General features: G+C 39.1%; 1 protein-coding gene across 6 annotated transcripts in view; it reads right to left on the bottom strand.

Annotated features, from left to right (window-relative positions):
* The window catches only part of DOCK10 (dedicator of cytokinesis 10), a 297,309-nt gene that overhangs the window by 42,248 nt on the left and 231,088 nt on the right, over positions 1–23,973 (bottom strand). For all 6 annotated transcript variants that reach the window (XM_061148622.1, XM_061148625.1, XM_061148619.1 and 3 more), the window contains 6 exons: positions 22,472–22,585; positions 18,821–18,892; positions 9,729–9,875; positions 3,844–3,927; positions 1,059–1,155; positions 153–197 (listed from right to left, as the gene is read on the bottom strand). In XM_061148622.1, coding sequence (XP_061004605.1) covers positions 153–197; positions 1,059–1,155; positions 3,844–3,927; positions 9,729–9,875; positions 18,821–18,892; positions 22,472–22,585 — 559 coding nt within the window. The remainder of the gene's footprint in view (positions 1–152; positions 198–1,058; positions 1,156–3,843; positions 3,928–9,728; positions 9,876–18,820; positions 18,893–22,471; positions 22,586–23,973) is intronic.

Raw genomic sequence — 23,973 nt, 5'->3', positions numbered from 1 at the left:
TTTTTATATATTTGATTATATATTTGATTAGATGATATGACTATTAACATCTAGAAACTGGAAATATGAAGTGTTTATACTCATCAATATTATTGAAATACAAAGTGGTTATTGATGCTGAGATAGTGTAATAGAAAATAAAAATCATTTACCTGATGCATGTAATTCTTGTATTGATTCTGAAGGTGTCAAAGGATCTGAATTTAATATAAATAAATAAAAAGTTCAGATACATACATATTCAGATAAACACCATATTCATTAACTATGTGTAATTTATACTGAAAAATTAAAATATGTTGTCCTAAAATACAAGTGAATTCCTTCAATAAAGCTTTGCTATTCAAGACAAGTACCTTTGGTTGTTTACTTCTTTTCTTAAGAAAGAATGTCATGAAGAGAATTATTTTAATTCTTAGCCTTCTTCTTGGGCACTGTTTTTTCCTTCTATCAGAAATCTGCTTGCTATGAAACATGTTTTTATGTTTACTATTGAAATATCAGATCTACAAAGAGACTACCAGGTCTCTGAGCTACTGATAAATAGTAAACAATCCCTTTTACTTATTGATAAATAGTAAACTATCCCTTCTCCAAGGTAAATTCCCGACTCAGGAATTGAACCGGGGTCTCCTGCATTGCAGGTGGATTCTTTCCTAGCTGAGTTACTGGGAAGTACATAGTAAACAGAGAATCCAAATGACTGAAACAGATTTTGATCCCCTTGACTGTCTTAACCAGCCTGCCTAATGCAGTGATAACTTGGCACTAGTTACGAAGTTAATATTCTTTGATTTACAAGCACCAATTGTATGGCTGTGTTGGGCTTCTCTTTGATGAAAAAGAAAACATAAACAAAAATTGAGAAATACAGTGTTGTACTGTTTACCACATGCTATCATTTTCTACATTTTAACCTGATTACCTGGGTCTAATGCCCCTGTGACAATTTCAGACAAAACCAAGACTGAGGAAACAGGAATACAAACAGAAAAGGTAAGACAAACAAATAGATGTGTTCCCTTTGTAGGAACTGATAAAAATCTGGGACTTATTACCTGGAATGTTTGCTGATCTTATGGGGAGACACAACGGAATAAAGTGTTCATGCTGACATACTTCTTGGAGAAAATCAAATTTATACTGGCATAAGGTCTGAAAAAGAGGCAAAAGAATGACTATTATTCACACACTAAGAAAGTCAATAGAAAATCTGCACTTGAATCTTATCTCTAAAAAGGAAGTGGAGTTACTTTTGTATGACCACTGGATCATTGTTAAGTTTAAAGGATTTTGTCCCCTCCGAAGTGGTAAATGTAGTCAGGCTCCCTATTTTTGGAGATTGGTCAAGGCCTGTTCAGGAAGTGATTTCATTTGCAACCTACCTTGAGCTTCTATGTGACACAATATTATTGAGTTTTATTTTTTCACTTCTTTTAGCATATAGCAAAATATATTTATTCTGAGAAAAACAGTGCCTCATCACATGTACTAAGGTGTACAACTACATTCAGCTTGAAGAACAGATCACTCCAATCAACTTCTAAGATCCAGCGCTAAGGAAGACAATGGTGCAGATAATCTAAATTTAAGAGTAAATCTCTCTCCATCTTCCATTTATTCTGAGAGTACATTATCTCATTCCACCCCTTTCTTGCTCTTGCAAACAGGTCTGTCATCTCAATGTTTTGAGTAGGACAGTGATAAATGAAGTGCAAACATGATCCAAAACAGCTTAATACAACTGCATAAATAGGAACAATTAGCAAGTCCATAACCATTCTGTTTTCATGCAAACTAAGTAATCAATTTTTAAGACTCAGTTAGCTTGTGTTCATTGTATTCACTAAAAACATCTAACAAAATAAAATATATTTCATTTGCTCAGATATTTTAGAATCATAATTTGTGACAACTTTAGTCAGTAATTTAGAATACTGACATCTCAAACAAGGGTAGTATTTGACTTAATCCTTTGTACATCAAAGTGAAAAGGAACATAATTAAATTACATGGTAATCACTCTTCATTGAGTATGTTCCATTTGGTCTTTGATAAGATATATAATTTAGGGTCACCGGAATCATACCTAAAAGGATATTCTGCAAATTTCATGCATAATTGGAGCACTAATGAAGGACATTTTTTCAAAAAATATTTACAGGGAGAACTGGATTTTCAAAACTGAATGACATATAATCACGCAGTTCTCCTTGCTAAATCTCCACAGCTAGAAAATAACATTCAGGCTCCTAAGCCTAACATGAAATGCTCCAAGAAGATCATCATTTACTTTTGGAATTTCTATATTTGTTTATTTCTGTAAATGTAAATACATTCTATTTCTATATTTGTAAATGTATTTCTATATTCTTTCCCAAAACGTAGATGACTTCTCTTGGGGACTTATTTTCCTCCTGATGGGGAAAGGTTAATGAGGAGCTATTAATTCAGGTGCCTTCTCTTCCACATGACCCAAAGCAGACCGGTTACATGCTTCCTCTCTGGAGTGTAAATCTTTAAAAAAATTTTTTTATTGTAGTACAGTTGATCTATAATGCTGTGTTAGTTTCAGATGTACAGCAAAGTGGATCAGTTATAATATATATATATATCCATTCTTTTTTAGATTCTTTTCCCAAGTAGGTTATTAACTAGAGTTCCCTGCACTATACAGTAGGTCCTTATTAGATATTTATTTTATATGTTACCATCTGTATATGTTCATCCCAATCTCCTATTTATCACATCCCCCCATGCTTCCTCTTTGGCAACCATAAATTTGAGTGAGTCCATTTCTGTTTTGTAAATAAATTTATTTGTATCTTAAAAAAATTGGATTCCACATATAAGTTGTATCATATGGTATTTGTCTTTCTCTGAGTTACTTCACTTAGATAATCTTGAAGTCCATCCATATTGCTGCAAATGTTCTTATTTCATTTTTTACAGCCAAGTAATATTCCACTATATACATGTAAGCAGAGTGTTAAGAGGGAGAAAATGGTCCCATTTCATTATTTAAGGAGCAGCAGACCTTGGCCCCAGGTTCATCCTTTGTGATTACTCTTTTGCCCTGGAAGTGCCTTGGTCTCTGTTCTTTTCCAAGCCTAGTTCTCCCAATATCCTTCTAACAAAGTCCCTTTTGCTCAAATTGGAGTAAGTTTCTGTTGGTTGCAACACAAAGAGCCTTAATGCTTAATGATACAAGTTTCAGAGTCTGGCCCATTTCCAGTCTTATGTCCCTCTGGCATATGCCATATTATATAGCTCAGTGGTTCTCAAACTTGAAAGAACACAGAAATCACCTGAAGGTGATAGGAATCTTGCTGCATTCCAGATTTCTGGGCCCCACCCGCAGTAGCTCAGCTCTGAGATCACTGGTCTAGGAACCACACTTTGGGAACCACTGCTCCCTAGATATTAGTACTGTCTCCTGTCTCCCGACACAGAGTCAATATTTATGTAAGGTGATCAACTGTTCCATTTTGCCAAGACTGAAAATTTCCAGAGAAGTGGAACTTGCTAAAACCAAGACAGCCCTGGGCAAACCTGAAGAAGAAGAATTGCAGCCAGAATCACTCCTCTCACAGCCCACAAGAAACAGAAATGAAATGTAAACACTTTTAACTCCATACCCATTTGTCCCCCATGAAGGGAGGACTTGGAAGACTTGCTGAACTGATGAGCCATTTTAAAAGCCTGCCTTTCATTGTATAGAAATTATTTTTTGATACAAATAATGGATAGGTTATTATTTTAGACAGATTATACACAGAGACCAGTGTATTTATTTGTAATGCAACAGTTTAGAAAGCCATCACCCCTGAATGTGGTTCTTACCTTGGGATCGCCAGAGGAGAACATGCTGATGTAATTGTTAACCATCTTAAACACAAAACCCCGGTCCATAAATGTAAAGCAGCGCTAAAAAAAAAAAAAATTCTAAATTCAGATGTTTTTAAGGATCATTAAAGATGTTAGAAAAGATGATTAAAAATATTGAAGCAAAATAACATTTCACTAAATGTGTTATACAATGAATGTTTGAACAATATCTACAATATGCTTAAGCATTCATCCACATATGGCAGCTAATTAAAATACCAGATATAGGACACACACCAGAAAGTGACAAACCCATATTTATCATTTTTCATAAAACATCTCTTGGAGCTTTGCAATGAGATATTGCAAAGCCCTTTCCATTTAATATAGAAATTTTTAGCTTTCTTTTTTTTTGTGAAATTTTTAGCTTTTACTTGTCTATTTTTTAACCACTTTGCTACATTTTATTATTGTTTTTTAATATTTTTTCCCCACAGTTCCTTAGGTGAAGATCATTAACTGTACAACATCAGATAGGAACAGGGGCAGCAGAGACACGTCAGGGAAACCTTTTGCAATCTCACTGGCCTCTTTCAATAGCTTTTCTTTTCAGCCAAGGCAGCTTGAATTTGAAGACTGAAGGTAAGAGAGCCTGAGATTTCTCAGTGAGCTGTTCACTGTCTGTCTCACTCTGTCTTCACACTCTCGTAGCTATAATAAGGAGAGTCTCAAGCAGTAGGTAGGTTTAGAGGAGTCAGGCAAGCATTGCAAGTCAGCTCAGCATCTACTCTCTATCCCAAAGACTAATGGCCACGTAACCAGTAACCAAGCTACAGGGGCCAGTTCCTGCACTGGAAAAGTGTGAAGTGGGCACGGACCATGTTTCCTATGCAGCATCTTGGGCACTATAGTAGATTAGCTTATGGAGATCATCACTGCATGTGTGTTTCATTCTACCCATCCACAAGTGTGCAAGCATGTGTATCATGTGGGAAAATTTCTCAGCTGCTGTATCACTCAGTATAGAAGGCTTCTTTCTCATCCAGAGTCCAGTAGGGTCCATCGTAACGGTTTTGCATTTCTTAGTTTCTCCTCAGTTTTACAAACATATCTCTTTTCTCAGAAAGGACTGGACATAAAATACTGTTATAGGGAGTATGCGTGTGTGCATGCCCAGTTATTTCAGTCATGTCCAACTCTTTGCAACTCTATGGACTGTAGCCTGCCAGGACCAGAGTGGGTTCCCATGCCCTCCTCCATCTCCTCCAGGGGATCTTCCTGACCCAGGGATGGAGCCCGCGTCTCATGTCTCCTGAATTGGCAGGTGAGTTCTTTGCCACTAGTGCCACCTGGACAGCCTTATAGGTAGTATACCAACTGGAAGATTTCCCACGGAAATACGCCCATGTATAAACCTGAGTTATCTTCTCTAGTAACATGTTTCCAGTTGATTGGTCAATCATATGTTTGTGTTGTTTCCCTTTCCATTTTTCTATGTTGTATTCTGAGTTTTTTTTCATGTACCTATTCATTACATACTACTTCATTTATATTTTCATTTTCAGTATGAATTTAAGTTCTTTCAATCATCTCCCTTTAGTAAAAAAGTCAATGGCTCCCTGGTCCTCCTATCTCCCAATAGAACAGTGATGAAAGGTAACACCAGAGCATAATCACAGGTTGCAGAAGATGTAGAGAACCTATCTTGGGAGGAGGGGAGGGAGAGGGCTTTGATGTCCTCTGCACTATGCAGGCTTTCAGCAAGTGGGTCACATTCTCTAAGGTTCTCCATCTGTAGAATGAAGTACCAACTGGTGACCCTTGGAATATTCCCAATGTGGAGCTCTCTCCCTGGAGACCTCTGCTATTGCTATCTCCTTCCTGCTGGGAAGAAGCTTGGGTCTCACTTTGCAGAGAGGAAGACCATCTAGTATAACTGTGGGTTCTAGAACCTTCTCAAGAAAGAGCATGAGAAAAGAAGCACTTTGGTGAAGTCACAGGGCACCTTGATTAGACGGAGGAGGAATCTGTGAGTCCTGTCATTGAAAGGTTCCAGTTGCCACCTTCCAGAGGCTACTGTAGTTAATCTGGTGGCTTTCAAAGGAGACCAAACTCCACCACCCATGAATGGGGAAAATGAGGAGGAGGGTGCCTACCCTGGGGTCTAGGAAAACTCAGAGTTTCTTGAGATATGACCTTCTATGTGGTGAATTTGTCACCCTCTTTTCAAGGGATAGTGAGTGATAAGGGGGGCAGGTTGTTCCTAAGATACAAAGTCAGTAGAATCAGCCTTTTTCCTATAGAGAGCCCTCCTGCGGGTCAAGCTTCATCAAATGTGTCTCTCCTGTCATCAGAACCCTGTTTCTGGCCCATTTCAGCATCTTCTTAACCCCAAAAGCAGAGGATTTTTCACTCATTGTTAAGGCATGGAGGGGTTTCTCTGCTTTTGTTTTAAAATAATTTATATTAACCTTCCATATTAGCAGAAAATGAGTTATAGCAGGCTTTGACAAACTATGTTCCATGAGCCAATACTGGCCCACTGTTTGTTTTTGTAAATAATGTTTTATTGGGACACAGCTGCACCCATTTGTTTATATATTGTCATGGTGAACGTTCTATGGGTTTCCCTGGTGGCTCAGATGGTAAAGAGTCTGCCAGCAATGCAGGAGACCGGGGTTCAATCCCTGGGTCAGGAAGATACCCTGGAGAAGGAAATGGCAACCCACTGCAGTATTCTTGCCTGGAAAATCCCAAAAGATGGGGAAGCCTGGCAGGCTACACTCCATGGAGTTGCAAAGAGCTGGACACGACTAACTCTAACTCTGAGTGACTAACAGAGAATGGTCTATGATTGTTTCTAGCTGAGTTGGGTACTTGTCACAGAGACTGTATGGTCTGCAAAACTAAAAATATTTAACATTTGACCCTTTACAGAAAAAAATTTGCAGATTGTTGATATAAAGAATAACATATCCTATCAGACTTTTTCTCAGTTTGGCTTAATAAAGGAAAATATTCTAAATTAAACATGCAAAGATATATTGTAATAAAAAATTATTTCTTTTGTTTCACAAACTGTGAGAACCAATGAGAATTTTATTCTATAGCTTGTTTAGCGATCAGTTATGAACTCAAATTACAAAACACGCAATCTGATACCCTTTTCCTTTTATATTTTAAAAACCACTTGGTCCATCTTTTTCTTTTTCATCTGGATTAATTTATGCAGCACTTTACTAGGTATTAACTTTGCATTAACTAGGTATTAACTTATGTACCGCTACAGCAACTTTTGCATAGATGGAGTTTATAGAAAACATTTATTTATTTCACAAACACAGAACATTTAAGTGAAACAGAGTAAATATGAAGACTTTCCCTTTCATAGACTTGCTTATCCATCTTTTTTTTTTTTTTGATATTCAGAGAGAAATATCACAGATGTTTCTTTAAAATATTTTGCTACCAAAATCTGTCTTTTATATTAGATGATTGCCAAATGGTTTCCAAAAGCAAACTGAAATAAAATAGAGAATAGTCAGAAGAGTGGGTAAAAAGACATGGCTGTCTAAGAAGGAAAATTAAAATCAGAATGAACTTTCCTTTGCTACCTCCTTGGTATTATATTTGCAAGAGATGAGTATCTAGACAGGTACTCTAAGGTAAATTAGAGTTGTGACCCAGATTGTCAGTGCAAAGAAAAATTACAGAAGCTACTTATGTAGCCATGGATGCATTTGCATCCTATTTATCTCTAGGAGAGAACAGTCAGAGAAATGGACAAGGTTTCTGGCCTAAGTGCTACAAAAACATTATTTTCCCATGATGCAAGATAAAGCAGGACACTTTCTCACCTAGGACACTTTCATGTGGTCACCCTGGAGGTACCACATTCTCCATTTTTGGAAAACAATCTTGGTACAACCAAGGTGTTATGATACTTCAATTGTTAAATTCTGATGACAACTAATTTACAGTATTACTAACGTAGAATTCAACAACCAAAAGAGATAAAAGCCATTTGAAACCCAAGTTAAGTGAACAAGTATTTTCTGGGAATATATAAGTTTTATAACGCCAACAGAGGGGCAGTGTTGAGCAGCTGAACACTCAAAGTTCATCAATTCACGTGCATTATGCCAAATGACTACATTCAATTTTACATCAAAAAATTGTGTCATCTTCTTTTCTCTTTTCCTGTCCACATTCAAATGATTCATACAATAAACTTCACAAACATTTTAAAAAAAGCTTTCTGTGTCAAACAAATTCCATCAAAACAGTAATCTGAAAACAATGCTTGTACAGTGGATTTTCATAATGTACAATATACTGTTAGTGTTTCCATTTATGAACTTCACAAAAGTACTGCTTTCAGTTTGCAGTTCATGGATCCATATATCTTACAGACTATATTTGTTTATCTATTGTCAATCCATGCTTTTTTACCCACAGCTTTCACAAACCACCGGTGTCACCATTAGCTGTATACTTTGTGTCTCTTTTCACCTTGGACATTCAGGTTAGACATTACTTTATGTACCACCAGAAGCTACTTTTGCATAAATGAGGTCCAAGGAAAGCATATTTTTTTCTAATAAGTACACAACATTTAAGCCAAAGAGGGTAGATAAGGGGTCTTTTCTCTTTTTAAGAGACTTGCTTATGCAACATTTTTTTTTTTTTTTTGCAATTTAGGGAAGAATAATCTGCAGATGTTTCTTAAATGCAGTGTGCTTACAAATTGGACAACATGTCATTTCTCCAAATTTTCTTTTTCATCAAGCATTTCAAATAAACTACTAGAATAGTAACAAACTTTATTCTCATAGGTCTTAAAATGTGGTAGAAAATTAGAGTAAATTTTTTTTCTATTTTACTCTCTTCTTCCTTAATCCTGACCACCTTTCTCTTTCTTGAAGCAAGAAATAAGCAACAATAAGATGTAAGACACTAAAGAAGAAAATTCAAGAGTAAACATGCATAGTACATAATTTGAAATAGCATTTAATACATCAAAAAAGAAATTAGACTGAATTAAAATTCACTAATGACAACTTCAGCTAATTTTCCATCTATCTCCATAGTCTCTTTGTTACTAGTATTTATTGATAAGTTCCCACAATTATCCAGTATGTCTTGGTGTCTACTAAAAAAAATCAAGAAAAGTGCCTTCATCAAGGTCACCAATAGTCAATAGTTGGGCAAAAGAAGGAACAGAAGAAAAACATTATCTTTCTGATTGGATGTATTATCTGCTGAGTGATACACCATCATTCTACATTAGCTATTTTTGGACTAAGCTCATTTTTCGTCCTAATTTAATATAAAGAAATATTGCTAAATATATATATGTATACATATATATATATATTTCATTTTATGTTGCTCAATACTTTAACTGATCATTTTCCTCTTATGTAGCTAATTTATAATATTTTCATCATGTAAAAAAGAGCCTGGAAGTAAAACAACAAAAATGCTCAATTCCCCCAAGTTTTTCCAAAGTGGCTATTTGGCATCATTGTGACAGCTGTAGCCGTGCCAAAATATCACTTCAAGGATAGAAAAGTCTGAGACAAAAATATTGCCTCAGGACAGGTTCTCCTTTAAAAAATCTCATTTTTCTCTTTAAAAATATTTAGAAGTCCTACATTTGGCAATATTCAAGCAAATATTTTTCTCTAACCTTGATTTTTGTTCTATAGGACTCCAAATTGGAAAAAAAAAAAATCAGAAAGTATTCCAAGCAAGAAAGACATATAGATGAAAGCATTCATCTAATCATGGTAGTCTTTTGACTTTTCATCATAAATGAACCAGTGACTTAACACGTAGAGTATCTCATAGCCACTACCACACAGGCTTGAATAGAATCATGACTTTGTATAAGGTACCTTAAGAAATCTGGCAACGCTGTGGTTTGCCCTTCTTGTTTCTTCAAGTGCGTCTTTGTTTTTCCAAATCATGTGGTCAGCAAGGCTCATGACAAGATTGTCCAATTCATTTTGAAAAGATTCGGGAAATCTTTGAGGCCGAGAAAGCTAAGGAAAGAATGGATCATTTCTTTACAATGAGATCTGTGAAATACTAAGCCTGGAAAGCATAACCTGTAAGACTTACTTCATTCTATTTATTATCAAACAAAAAGTCTTTTTGGAAACTTGAAAGCAATAGCGAAATTAGAAGCCATTTCAATTTCAAGGTCACGATTTCCACTTGTCAGTGAATTTTTCTTCTATTTTGGCCAATAAAACTTTCACATTATAAATTATAACATATGTGAATTGCAAACTATTCAGACAACATAGAAATGTAACATTTTTTATAACCTCTTAATACCCCTTCTTGCCTTCTCAGGAAATAAATACTATGAATGGTTCAATGACTATTATTCTAGATTTTCTTTGATTCACTGTTTTCTAATTTAAAAATCAATTATTTTGATTTTTAAAACCATTAATAAGGGTCCTCCAATAAACAACTATAAGAAACCAATGAATGAATAACTGAATGAGTACAGATATTAGTTTGAAATGTTTTCTAAGTTGTGAGTACTAGCTAGCTTTTTTATAAAAGTTATTTCAGTTTTATAAGAGACATAACTGACATACAAAATTATAACATATTTAAACCATATATTCTGGTGTTTTCATGCACATAATAATTTGTGAAAGAATCCCCACCCCTCATCTAGTTAATTAAGCCATTCATCAGCTCACATACATATTTTTGGGAAGAGAACATTTAAAAGTTCTACTCTCCTAGCAAATTTCACTTATACAATACAGTGCTCTCAACTATAGTCACCATGTTTTCCATTAGATGCTCAAACACTATTCATCTTATAGATGGAAGTCTATACCGGCTGGTCTTAACTCAATGGTCTTAGCAAATACCCATAGCAGGTGTCAGCGAGACTTCACTGTCAAAACACTTTTGCCATAAGATAAAAAATGGTTTGGCTGTGAGATTATACAACATACAGAGAAAAACTTCATAGGCCCCTAAAGAGTGCACTCAGGTCCAGAAACCTACCCCTCCTATTTTAACTCGGAAAATTTCAGGCAGCTGAGTTTTCCCATTCCTGTCACTGCTTCATGAATTTATAGAATTTCTTGGCACAAGATAGGTAAGATTCATTCACCTTTACAAGATGGCTTTAAAATTAGACTTGCAATTTCACTATAGACAGAAACAGACAATTGAGAGTCTGACTAACCTTTATTTTCTTAAATTCTAAGCATTCAACCTTCCATGATGCAAGAATAAAAACCATGGAGGCTAAAATTACAGAAACTGCGTAGCACCAACACTGATTAACTACAGAATGTTGCAGTTGACTTCGGCTGGCTTTTTTTTAGCCATTTTTACCAGGAAATGACTGTCACTTTGAGAATCTCATGGTTACTCTCTGTATATATTCAAAGTTTACTACTGAAATAAAATTAAATTGACAACAAATAAACCTAATGGATTTAACTGCATACATCATTTTTCATTCTGCTCCATATACCTTGAGAAATAAGGGTAAATGATTCACCTGTGAAAGCAGCAATCAGGTTTTAGATAATCAAAGCACAATTGTCATTTCCCTCTTTTCACTGTGTTAGTCCTCTAAGAGACATTAAACACATCAGTGCCAAAATTTTCTTCACAGGGACATGAATTAACATCTTGGACCTTGATAATTCCTCTGTTCCTCCCCCCCACCTTTTTTTGCCTTCCTTTCAAATTCCCCTTGAAGCCTACTCCCACTCTTAACCCCAAGACAGGCTGATTAGTATACACAGGTAACATTTTTATTTTTTAATTTAATTTTTTTTGGTTGTGCCACATGGCTTGTAGGATCTTAGTTCTCCGACTAGGGACAAAACCCTGTCCCCAGCAGTGAAAAGTGCCGAGTCCTAACCACTAGACCACCATGGAATTCCCAATGAGTAGTATTTTAAATTCTTCTCCAGAAGTCTATCCCCAGGGCTTGAGAGGGGAGAACTGCTAAGCTGGGGACAGTTGGCTTTCTGTCTCAGGAAGGCGAGGAAGGCAGTGAGGTGACAGGAAGGTCGGATCTCCAGCTGCAAGCTGGAATCTGCTGGAAAACCTGAGCGATGATAGGGCAGAGGTCCCAAGGACCCGGTGCAGAATGCAGGGGCTGAGTTTCAGGCATTTGAGAGTTGCATTAGGAAGAAGGGGTGATGGAAAACAAAACATGCAGCCAATGCAAGGAGTCTTTTGCTACCAGAGCTCAGTGTTGAGAAGGCATTCGGCACTTCCTAGTGAATAGGAATTGACGAGGATAAGAAAGCAGAGGCGCCAGGGAGGTGCTGTCTGCTTCTCAGAGGGTTCTTTACCACAAGGGTAGTCACGGCCTCCTCCAGGGTATCTTCCCCATTCAGGGATCAAACCTACGTCTCTTGCGTCTCCTGCATTGGCAGGCAGGTTCAGATTCTTTACCACTAGCGCCACCTGGGGAGCCCTAATAAATAGGAATTTGGCTTGGACAAGAAAGCAGGGGTCTCAGGGCGGTGCTACCTGCCTCTCAGAGGACCAGACTAGAGGATATGACTTCCTCAAATCTTCCTAATAGTGGAATTTTTTTTTTTTTAATAATGAAGAAAGCCATTCACTTCACAATTTAAAAAAAATAAGAAAATGCAAATAGCTTGGGAGATGCTTATTGAGAAAGTTTTTAAGTCAAATGATGGCATCTGGTCTTCTCCTAATGTGATAAATAGAGATGGTTAGAACATTAGATGGTCATGTGCCCTTAGAAGAAAACTGGGTGTGGTGGCTGCTCCTGAAGAGGGTAATGAAAAGGGAACTGGACTCAGTGAATGTGAACTGCTGTCCATGAGAAGTTCTATTCTAAGGTTGTTCATAGGATGTTTGTAACCTATCGATTTGAGCAAATATATTACTAGTGGGAACTGAAAGATTTTAGTCCAATCTGTTCTTTTTACAGATGGGAAAGCAGGCTGTGAGATGTTCAGTGTCTTTTTTATCATCTAACATGTTAATGGCAGAGCAAGGATTATAATGCTGAGGTGTCCTGATATAGCTTAACAACAGAGACACAGGAATCATCCTTATCTTCATGTTAGATTTTCTCTTGCTCCCAGGTGGGAGGCTGTTATCTCTGGAAGTAGAAGAGCAGACGCAGCTGAAAAGCAAACATAAGACTTAAGAATTCAGAGTTCTGGAATACTAGAGATGATCAGATGTGCAGCCAGGGCAGGTCTCTTATGCTATGTCAAGACCATGTTTGGAAAGATCTGAGGGCTGGAGGTGTGGATGGGGTGTATGGATGGAAAACCCAAGGATGGTGGCTCTGCAGAGCCCCCTGAATCCTCAGTGCCCCATCTCTCCCCATTAAGAGGCAGCACTTCTCGCATGTGGGAAGACACTGCAAAAGCCTGCAAGGCAACAGGCAGACCCTTTGGGAGCTGTCCTTCCTCCTCTACTGAAGCCCCGGCCATTAATTGGGGTCAAACCCCAGCCTAACTCAGCTGTGAACCTGCTCAGCATAATAAGGTAAGGAAGCATGTACACCCCAAGGAGTTAATAAGATTTAGCTAGCATGTACCAGGTATGGTTTCCCAGGTGGTGGTAGTTGTAAAGAACTCGCCTGCCTATGCAGGAGAAGCAAGAGATTTGGCTTTGATCCCTGGGTCAGGGAGAAGATCACCTGGCGTGGGAAATAGCAACCCACTCCAGTATTCTTGCCTGGAAAATTCCACGGGCAGAGGAGACCGATGGGCTACAGATCATGGGCCGCAAAGAGTTGGACACAACTGAACAACTCAAAACAGCACAACATGTACTAGCAAGGGCCATGTGGGAGTACCACTGAGACAATGTTGAGGGTGTTTGATCAACATGGCCAGAATGAAAGAGTGGACAAGTTCAAATTCATTGACTTGAGGGCACTTTGTCAGGACTTGGGCTTAAACAAGAATTCAGGGAATGGAGCACTCACTGTTAGGTGGCTCTTAAGAGTCCTGGAGATGGCTCATTTTAAGCAGGATGAAAAATACCTGGGTTGCCCTGGCAGATGATAGAGGAAGGAATAAAAAGGCAGAGGGAGGTGGACATATAGGAATGGAAATATGAGCCCAGAAGACCCACTATGCACCAAAGCCATCCAGAAGGTGGGGACTGACATCCCTAAGACATTCAGTGGGATCTCCCCTCTGCAGGTGGGAGAGACAAATACAGTGTTGGCTCACTAACAGCCATGAGGATGATGGTCACCTATATACAGAGGTCACATGATTGCACCTAATCTCCAGGGCTGTGATGATCAAGACAGATGGGAAGTCTGGAGCACAGCCAAGGAGGCTTGACTCTCAGGAAGCTTTAGGACTGGTTAATGATGTGTGGAATCCCTAGGGACAAGACAGGCAGCAGGCAACAATGGCATTGCTTCATATCCACCAATAAGACAAGAATGGACCATCAGAAGACAAGGATCTCTGTTCCAACAAATAACCGTGACTCTTCCATCTTCCTGAACCTGAGTCAGTTCTTAAATATGGTACACACTGGCTGAAGAGGAGGCAGGGTCCCTAAAGAAAATGTCCTGCAGCTTGAGTAAGTGTCGAATGTAATGATTCTAAAGTCCTTCTCCAAAGGACTCTGTGGGCTTTTCTTAGGTGATTACACTAGGGGGAATACTCAAACATTTGAAGCTCTAGTGGACACAGGATCTGAATTGATGTTGATATCTGGAGACCAAAATACCATCATGTCTACCCACTTAGAGTAGAAACTCACAGGATTAATAAAGTAGTCCTAAGTTTTGTTAGCAGCAGGTCCACTGGGTTCAAAGATCCGACCACCAGCCATTTACCTGGTCTAAAAGTATAATTTGTATTGACACAATTGGCATTTGGAGTAAACATACACTAGATGCTTGACCTGTGGGGCTATCGTGGTGGAGAGGCCAAGCATAACTTGGCCTCTGTCTTTGTGGACCTGAGTCAGTTCTCAAATCTGGTACACACTGACTAAAGAGGAGACAGGGTCCCTAAAGAAAGTGTCCTGCAGCTTGAGTAACTGTCTAATGTAATGATTCTAAAGTCCTTCTCCAAAGGGCTCTATAGGTTTTGGCCTTGGACACTGCCCCTCCCCCACCAAGAGTATAAATGAAGTATAAATATACTCATATAAATGAGTATAAATATCGCTATTCACTACCATCCCCACCCTATGCAATACTGTTCTGATTTAGTCTCCCAGTGAAGGAGGTATAGTGTCTGCAGTTTCTGCTTGGTCTTACCCACAAAGAGAACAGAGAGAAATATGTGTGGAACTCAGGGAATCCACTTGGGAGCTTCTTGATCCTCCTTACCCAATTGTAACTACAAATGGTCTGAGTAGAGTAGAGTTTGTTTTCTAAAGGCTGAGACCACTCTGGACCTCTTTGGAATGAGTGTTTGGGCCACAACACAGGTAAGTGACAGAGACCTTCAGAGCTGCTGGCTGAGGGTGAGGGGAATTTAGAATGAATGGCAGAGGAGGGGGGCGATGAGAACCACATACGGTCCTGAGGCCAGCCATAGTAACAGGCTGCTGCTGCTACTGCTGCTAAGTTGCTTCAATCATGTCCGACTCTGTGCGATCCCATAGACAGCAGCCCACCAGGCCCCTCCATCCCTGGGATTCTCCAGGCAAGAATACTGGAGTGGGTTGCCATTTCCTTCTCCAATGCATGGAAGTGAAAAGTGAAAGTGAAGTCGCTCAGTCATGTCGGACTCTTCGCGACCCCATGGACTGTAGCCCACCAGGCCCCTCTGTCCATGGGATTTTCCAGACAAGAGTACTGGAGTGGGTTGCCATTTCCTTCTCCATAGTAACAGGTTACAGTTAATCAAGTCCCACTAGCCTTCATTTTTTGGGAAGAGAGGCCCAGGGAAGCTATGGAGGGGCAGAATCAGAGACATTTGCAAAATATAGTGTAATCTGTGGACCGTGGACCACAGGCGGCAGCCAAGGATATGCACAGCTCAGATATTCCTTTGATACAAAATCTGCTGTGATGAATGAAACAGCTACGGAGTTTTGGGGATGTACTCAAGAGACCATGCCATGGTCACCAAGGTCACATTCTCCCTGGCTGCTCCAAGTTTGCAAAGGTACCAGAGTCAGATCATCTGCCCAATGCAGGACTTTTCTCATGAACATTCTTTGCTCTCAGACAGCCCATTGGTCCAGCTAAAACTTTCTCACTGCGAGGCTGTTTCCAGCCAATCCTCCTTCCTTTGCCATCTTCTTTCACAGGCATCAGACTTCTCTAGTCCTTTGGCCTGTCCTCTTATCCTTTACAGTCATTTTGCTTTTCTAACTTTGTCCTGCCATCTGCCTCTGAAGGACATGTACTGACACAACAATCATGTCTCCCACATAGAAAGCAATGAGCAGGGACTTTCCTGGTGGTCCAGTGGCTAAGACTTTGCCTTCTAAGGCAAGGTGTGTGGGTTCAATCCCTGACTGGGGGACTAAAGGGTTTCCCTGATGGCTCAAACAGTAAGGAATCTGCCTGCAGATATAAAATTAACAAACAGAAATCCCTTGCATTCCTATACACTAACAATGAGAAAACAGAAAGAGAAATTAAGGAAACAATACCATTCACCATTGCAACAAAAAGAATAAAATACTTTAGAGTATATCTACCTAAAGAAACAAAAGACCTATATATAGAAAACTATAAAACACTGATGAAAGAAATCAAAGAGGACACAAACAGATGGAGAAATATACCGTGTTCATGGATTGGAAGAATCAATATTGTGAAAATGAGTATACTACCCAAAGCAATCTATAGATTCAACGCAATCCCTATCAAGCTACCAACGGTATTTTTCACAGAACTAGAACAAATAATTTCACAATTTGTATGGAAATATGAAAAACCTCGAATAGCCAAAGAAATCTTGAGAAAGAAGAATGGAACTGGAAGAATCAACCTGCCTGACTTCAGGCTCTACTACAAAGCCACAGTCATCAAGACAGTATGATACTGGCACAAAGACAGATTATATAGATCAATGGAACAGAATAGAAAGCCCAGAGATAAATCCACGTACCTATGGACACCTTATCTTCAACAAAGGAGGCAAGAATATACAATGGAAAAAAGACAACCTCTTTAACAAGTGGTGCTGGGACTGGTCAACCACTTGTAAAAGAATGAAACTAGAACACTTTCTAACACCATACACAAAAATAAACTCAAAATGGATTAAAGATCTAAATGTAAGACCAGAAACTATAAAACTCTTAGAGGAGAACATAGGCAAAACACTCTCCAACATAAATCACAGCAAGATCCTCTATGACCCACCTCCCAGAATACTGGAAATAAAAGCAAAAATAAACAAATGGGACCTAATTAAACTTAAAAGCTTTTGCACAACAAAGGAAACTATAAGCAAGGTGAAAAGACAGCCCTCAGATTGGGAGAAAATAATAGCAAATGAAGAAACAGACAAAGGATTAATCTCAAAAATATATAAGCAACTCCTGCAGCTCAATTCCAGAAAAATAAATGACCCAATCAAAAAATGGGCCAAAGATCTAAACAGACATTTCTCCAAAGAAGACATACAGATGGCTAACATACACATGAAAAGATGCTCAACATCACTTATTATCAGAGAAATGCAAATCAAAACCTCAATGAGGTACCATTACACGCCAGTCAGAATGGCTGCTATCCAAAAGTCTACAAGCAATAAATGCTGGAGAAGGTGTGGAGAAAAGGGAACCCTCTTACACTGTTGGTGGGAATGCACTAACATGTACTAACAGCCGCTATGGAGAACAGTGTGGAGATTCCTTAAAAAACTGGACATAGAACTGGACATTGCTGGGCCATATGACCCAGCAATCCCACTCCTGGGCATACACACCAAAGAAACCAAAGCTGAAAGAGAAATATGTACCCCAGTGTTCATCACAGCACTGTTTATAATAGCTAGGACATGGAAGCAACTTAGATGCCCATCAGCAGACAAATGGATAAGGAAGCTGTGGTACATATACACAATGGAATATTACTCAGCCATTAAAAAGAATACATCTGAATCAGTTCTAATGAGATGGATAAAACTGGAGCCCCTTATACAGAGTGAAGTAAGCCAGAAAGATAAACACCAATACAGTATACTAACGCATATATATGGAATTTAGAAAGATGGTAATAATAACCCTATATGCAAGACAGAAAAAGAGACACAGATGTATAGAACAGACTTTTGGGGTCTATGAGAGAAGGTGAGGGTGGGATGATCTGAGAGAACAGCATTGAAACATGTATATTATCAAGTGTGAAACAGATTGCCAGTCCAGATTAGATGCATGAGACAAGTGCTCGGGGCTGGTGCACTGGGATGACCCAGATGGATGGGATGGGGAGGGAGGTGGGAGGTGGGTTCAGGATGGGGAACACATGTAAATCCATGGCTGATTCATGTCAATGTATGGCAAAAACCACTACAATATTTTAAAGTAATTAGCCTCCAACTGATAAAAATAATTGGGAAAAAAAAAAAAAATCTGCCTGCAATGCAGGAGATCCAGGCTTAATCCCTGGGTTGAGAAGATCCCCTGGAGAAGGGAATGGCTACCCACTCCAGTGTTCTTGCCTGGAGAATTCCATGGACACAGGAGTCTGGCAGGCTACACTCCATGGGGTCACAAAGAGTTGGACATGACTGAGTGACTAACACACTCTCTCTCTCTGGGGGAGGCTAACATTCCACATGCCTTGCGATCAAAAAACCAAAACATAAAACAGAAGTAATACTGTAACAAATTCCATAAAGACTTTAAAAGTGGCCCACATAAAAAAATTCTTAAAGCAGTGAGCATACATCAGTAAGGTTTATAAAACAAATAAAAATGGAATTAATAAGAGAATATTCATTATTAAGAGAATATTCATGAGCATAATTGTTGGATGCTATTTCATTACATGTGATCTTACCTGAATTTTATTTGTGTCAATCAAGTGCTGTGCCATGGATTTTAGAATAATTGCAAAGAAGAACCAGGAATGCTGTTGGGAAAAGAAAAGACAACCAGAAATTTATTATGTTATGGCAAAGTAATGATAATTCTGTTCTTTACAACATGTGATATTACAAAATCTTTATCTTAGAATGTATTCTTTGCAATTAAATGCATCAGAGCAATAATACAGTCTCCATTACGTTAGGATCATCCTTAACATAGTTCTAAAGGAAAATGTAAATGCCAGATATTTCTGTTTCCAGTCATCTCAAAGACTGTATAAAACAAGACACTGGCTTACTTGATATGGCTGGTTAGACAGTCAGCTTAGGAAATACTTATTCATGGGGTGTTCTATCTGTTTTCCTTAAACAAAACTAAATGTTGTAGCAGGCCCACCCTTAACATTACTATGGGTAGAGGCAAGAGTAAAAAACGGAAGCTGCATTTGTATGTGTGTAAGTATTTAAAAGCTAACTGAGTGTTAAATAAAGTATGTTGGATCTTCCTACCTTGACAAATACAACTTCATGACAGTTTGGAATACTGTACCTGAATGTGGGAGCATAGGAGGAGCACGACCCTGGCCACCCCTTCCTCTCATCTGCGGCTCTGTCCTGCCCTGAGGGACCTGGTGTGATTGTCCAGCCTGCAAGCCCAAGTGCGGCCCACAAACCAGTCCCTCTCTCCCATCAAACGCTGCTCCTGCCTTGGTTCTGGGGCCACCCTCAGGCAACAATTTTCCTCTTTAGTACAGACTTACAAAGAGGTGTAAGCTGGCCCAGGAATAAACCTACAAGCCCAGGAATAAACCTACAAGCTCTAAAGGTGGGGGCTCTTAGGAATCCTTATAGCTCCAGGCGGCATTCCTTTTGACTACCCTCACACTTTGTCTCATGAGAAGGGGTGCACTTGGAGAAGGTCAAAGAATACCCAGGGCTTCCCAGGTGGTGCTAGCGGTAAAGAACTTGCCCGCCAATTCAGGAGACACAAGAGATGTGGGTTTGATCCCTGGGTTGGGAAGATCCTCTGCAGTAGGAAATGGTACCCCACTCCAGGATTCTTGCCCGGAAAACTCCATGGGCAGATGACCCTGGTGGGCTACAGTCCATGGGGTCACAGAGGGTCAGACACAATTGAGCACAAACAGCAGCAAAGAATACCCAAGGATGCTAGGTAGGCAGCCTTCTCCAGTGACCCTGTCTCCACCCTCACCCCGCTACAGTCTATTCTCTATGCAGTCATCAGAGAGATCCTTTTGAACCAAGGTCAGCTCAAGTCACTTCTCCCTTCAAAGGTCTCTCATGGCTCCCAGTTTCTCTCCCAGCAGAAGCCAAAGCCCTTGCAATGGCCCACAGGCCTTACGCTACCCGCCTAATTTCCTGGTGCCTCTCTGACTTCATCTTGCCTCCTCTCTTTGCTTAAGTGGCTCTAGCCACACTGGCCTTCCTGCCATCCTTTAGCCATGTCCACCAGGGGTGCTGCTGCCTTACGACATTACACAGCTCTTCCACTCAATCTTTATTTTCTTTAATTGAAATACAGTTGACTTAACAATATTATGTAAGCTTCAGGTGTACAAAATAATGATTCAATATTTTTATGGATTGCACTCCTCATAAGGTTATTATAAAACACTGGCAATACTCTGTGCTGTTCATTACATTGCTGTAGTTTATTTTATACCTAGCAGTCTGTACCTCTTAATCCCCTTCACTTATTTTGCCCCTCCCCTCACACCTCTCCCCTCAGATAACCACTAGTTTGTTCTCTGTATCACCAAGTCTGTTTCTGTTTTGTTGTACTCACTTGTTTGCTTTATATTTTAGATTCCACATATAAGTGAAATAAATTTTGCTGTTTGTGACATCATGGACGGACCTGTTTGCTTTATATTTTAGATTCCACATATAAGTGAAATAAATTTTGCTATTTGTGACATCATGGATGGACCATCATTACATGCTTAGTGAAATAAGTCAAAGAATGACAAGTACTATATGTGTTCCCCTCTCCCTTTAATGTTCTACCCTAAACATCTCCAGCTCCCTCACCTCCTTCACATGTTTTGCTGAGGTCTTTCCTTCTCCACAAGCTCTGTCCTGACCATTCTATTTAAAACTGTAAACCTCACTCTGCCTGCAGGGCTCCCCATCCCCTTACCTGCCTGATATTTTCTTTTCCCATGCTACTTCTCACTGCTGAACATGCAATTTTTTCCCAACATTTTTAAAAACCTCACAAGACTTTATTTTTATTTTTTTTTATCTTTAGGCCACATTGCCTGGCATGTGGGATTTTTTTAAATTGATTTTTAAATTTTAACTTTTAAATTTATTTTTTTATTTTAAAACAAAAAAATTAGAATCGCTTTACAATGTTGTGTTAATTTCTGCTGTACAACATGAAGCAGCTGTTTGTATACATACACTGCCTCCCTCTTGAGCCTCCCTTTCTCCCCAACCCCCCCACCCCACCCCTCCTCTCTAGGTCATCACAGAGCATCAGGCTGAGCTTCCTGTGTCACAGAGCAGCTTCCCACTAGCTACCTGTTTCACACACGGTAGTGTATATATATCAGTGTGACTCCTGCAGTTCATCTCAACCTCTCCTTGCCACACATGGGATCTTAATTTCCCAATCAGGGATTGAACCTGAGCCCCCTGCATGGGCAACGTGGAGTCTTAACCACTGGACAGCCAGGGAAGCCCCTGAACATGCAATTTAATTAACTTTGCTATTATGTGGGTCGTTTATTATTTTTCATCTTGCAGTACTGTGTAAGCTTCCCAAAGGCAGAGATCTTTATTCTATTCTCTAAATGTATACCAAGTGCCAAGGATGGTGAGGATGGTGTTTGTTGCAATGGAAGGCACTTGGAACATATTTGCTGGATAAATTGAATGAATATACTCATACAGCTAATTTAAACTTAAACAAACCACTTGACCTAGACAAATTTGATTTTAGTGAAATGCTGATGCTTATTGATCCAGCCTCAGCCCTCCCTAGCTACTTACTCATCAATCATCTATCTGTCAAGTCATGATAGATAATTAATTTAGCAGGGGATTACATTCACAAGTCTATAATAACTGAGAGTTATAGCTTTATAAGCTTCTCACCATCTTTTATGTTACTACAAATGCATGTGTTGCAACTTTTGGGGGTCAAAGAGTAGCTGTTTCTCTGCCTCCTCTCTGCTGTCAGTCTATTCATTAATACACCATTAACCCTTTTGTTGGTATTTTTCCTCTTACTGTGCCTAAAAACCCCATAAACTTAATTTTGGGTACACTTAGTACTTTTGAATGTTTTAGGTCATTCTTAAGAGTCATTCATTTTGCCTTTAGGCCAAAGGACCTGAGTTCATTCTACTTTTAAAGATGATCTGTTCTCTTGACATTGGAGGAGCATGGCAACCCACTCCAGTATTCTTGCCGGGGGAATCCCATGGACAGAGGAGCCTGGTGGGCTACAGTCCATGGGGTTACATGCTACTGTTCCAACACGAAGCTTATACTAGGAACCATAAGAGAAATGATTTATAAAAATCAATGAATCCTATCATCTTCAGAGTTGAGTGTAAGCCATCCCAATGAAAGCCCATCTTTAAATTCTTTACCTTCAGGACATGCTTGACTGTTGTGGAGTCATTTGATTGCAAAAGACCAGTCATATTTTTAACCAGTTCTTCATGTATAGTTCTCTCCTTGTATGCTGTAGTCTTGAACACAAACTGAAGAAAATCCAAACAGCGAAAAAAAGTTAAATACTTAAACACAAAGGGTCAAAAATTATGTTCCATGAATAACTCATGTCTCAAAATTATCTGCTCATGCCAGATTTTGTCATGAAATAAATGAAGGCCCAATGGTACGTGTAATACACACCTGCTCCTACTGAGGGCTTTGTACAGGTAGAGCCTTGCTCACCTAAGCTCTCCTTGAAACACTCTTAGTAGAAATCAAAAAGAAGATCAGAGAGCAATTTAGCGGGTTCAAGGAAACACGGAGGGCTTTGACCCACCTACTTAGGGCACATTTCCCCTTCTCCTTCCTTCCACTGGCAACAGGTGGGTGGCATGGTAGCATTTCTTCATCCTGAAAGGGTAGAGCACCCACTCAAATAGCCAAGTGGGGAAACTGGTGCCTTTCAGAGGCCAGTAGGAGAATTGCCCACAAGCCCAGGATCCACTACCATCTCGTGCTGAGACACGGCAACCAAGAGGTTCATAAACATTGGCCGTCAGTAAGATAACAAATGCTGCTGGCTTTTTCCTTAAAAGACTGGTTGTTGGCACAGTGAGTGCATGTCATAGTTTAGTTTTTCATATTTCTTCATATATTTTAAGTATCAATTCATGCACATGTATTTAAAATACAAAATGCTTATAATGTTTTACTTATGGGTTGGGTTTGCCTCAAGGAAGATGATTTCTTTATAATATTCACAGTTTGGACTTCACTATAGTCAAGGGTGAAGACAGACAAGAAGCAAAGGAGAGGCACTTTGCATTTGGGTCTATAGTTATGTCTTTGACTTCATAGCACATTGATGCCTAAATCTCCTGAGGCGTCTGACTTCTCCAAGCTCATCCCAAAGGAGAAAAATAAGGCTAAGAGACGCATGAAACTAACTAAAATCAAGAGTAGTACAATTTTCCCCCTCATGGATTATGACTCCTACGAGGGTAATGTAATCAACTACCTAATCCCATGCACAGTAACTTAGCTCCAAGGGCATTTTGACTAGCTCTGAAATTTTTTAAAATTTTGGCTAAACCATGTCAATCCCATGAATAGCTATAAACGATGGTATCTAATTAGATCGACTTTAGACATACATCTTTGAAAAAGACATGGTGGGTGTATGTGTGCATTTTGGATATCGTAGATGGAGTGAGTTAGCAGCATTTAGCACCACTGAACTTGAAATGGTGTTTAGTATATTTCTGAATAAGTATGAACCAAATCAACTATCACACTTGCAAGGACATCAAAGCAGGTATTGACCTCAGTTTTCATTAAACTCTTAGGTGTGGAGCTTAATATTATTGTATATGTTAGAAAATAATTTTTTTCCACTAAGGGTGAAAAAAAAATCAGACTCCTTGGTCACGGTCAG

The sequence above is a fragment of the Dama dama genome, chromosome 8 (assembly GCF_033118175.1).
Source record: "Dama dama isolate Ldn47 chromosome 8, ASM3311817v1, whole genome shotgun sequence".
Classification (NCBI taxonomy): domain Eukaryota; kingdom Metazoa; phylum Chordata; class Mammalia; order Artiodactyla; family Cervidae; genus Dama; species Dama dama.
Note: the sequence above shows the minus strand (reverse complement) of the source record. Positions and strands in the feature narration are given on the sequence as shown.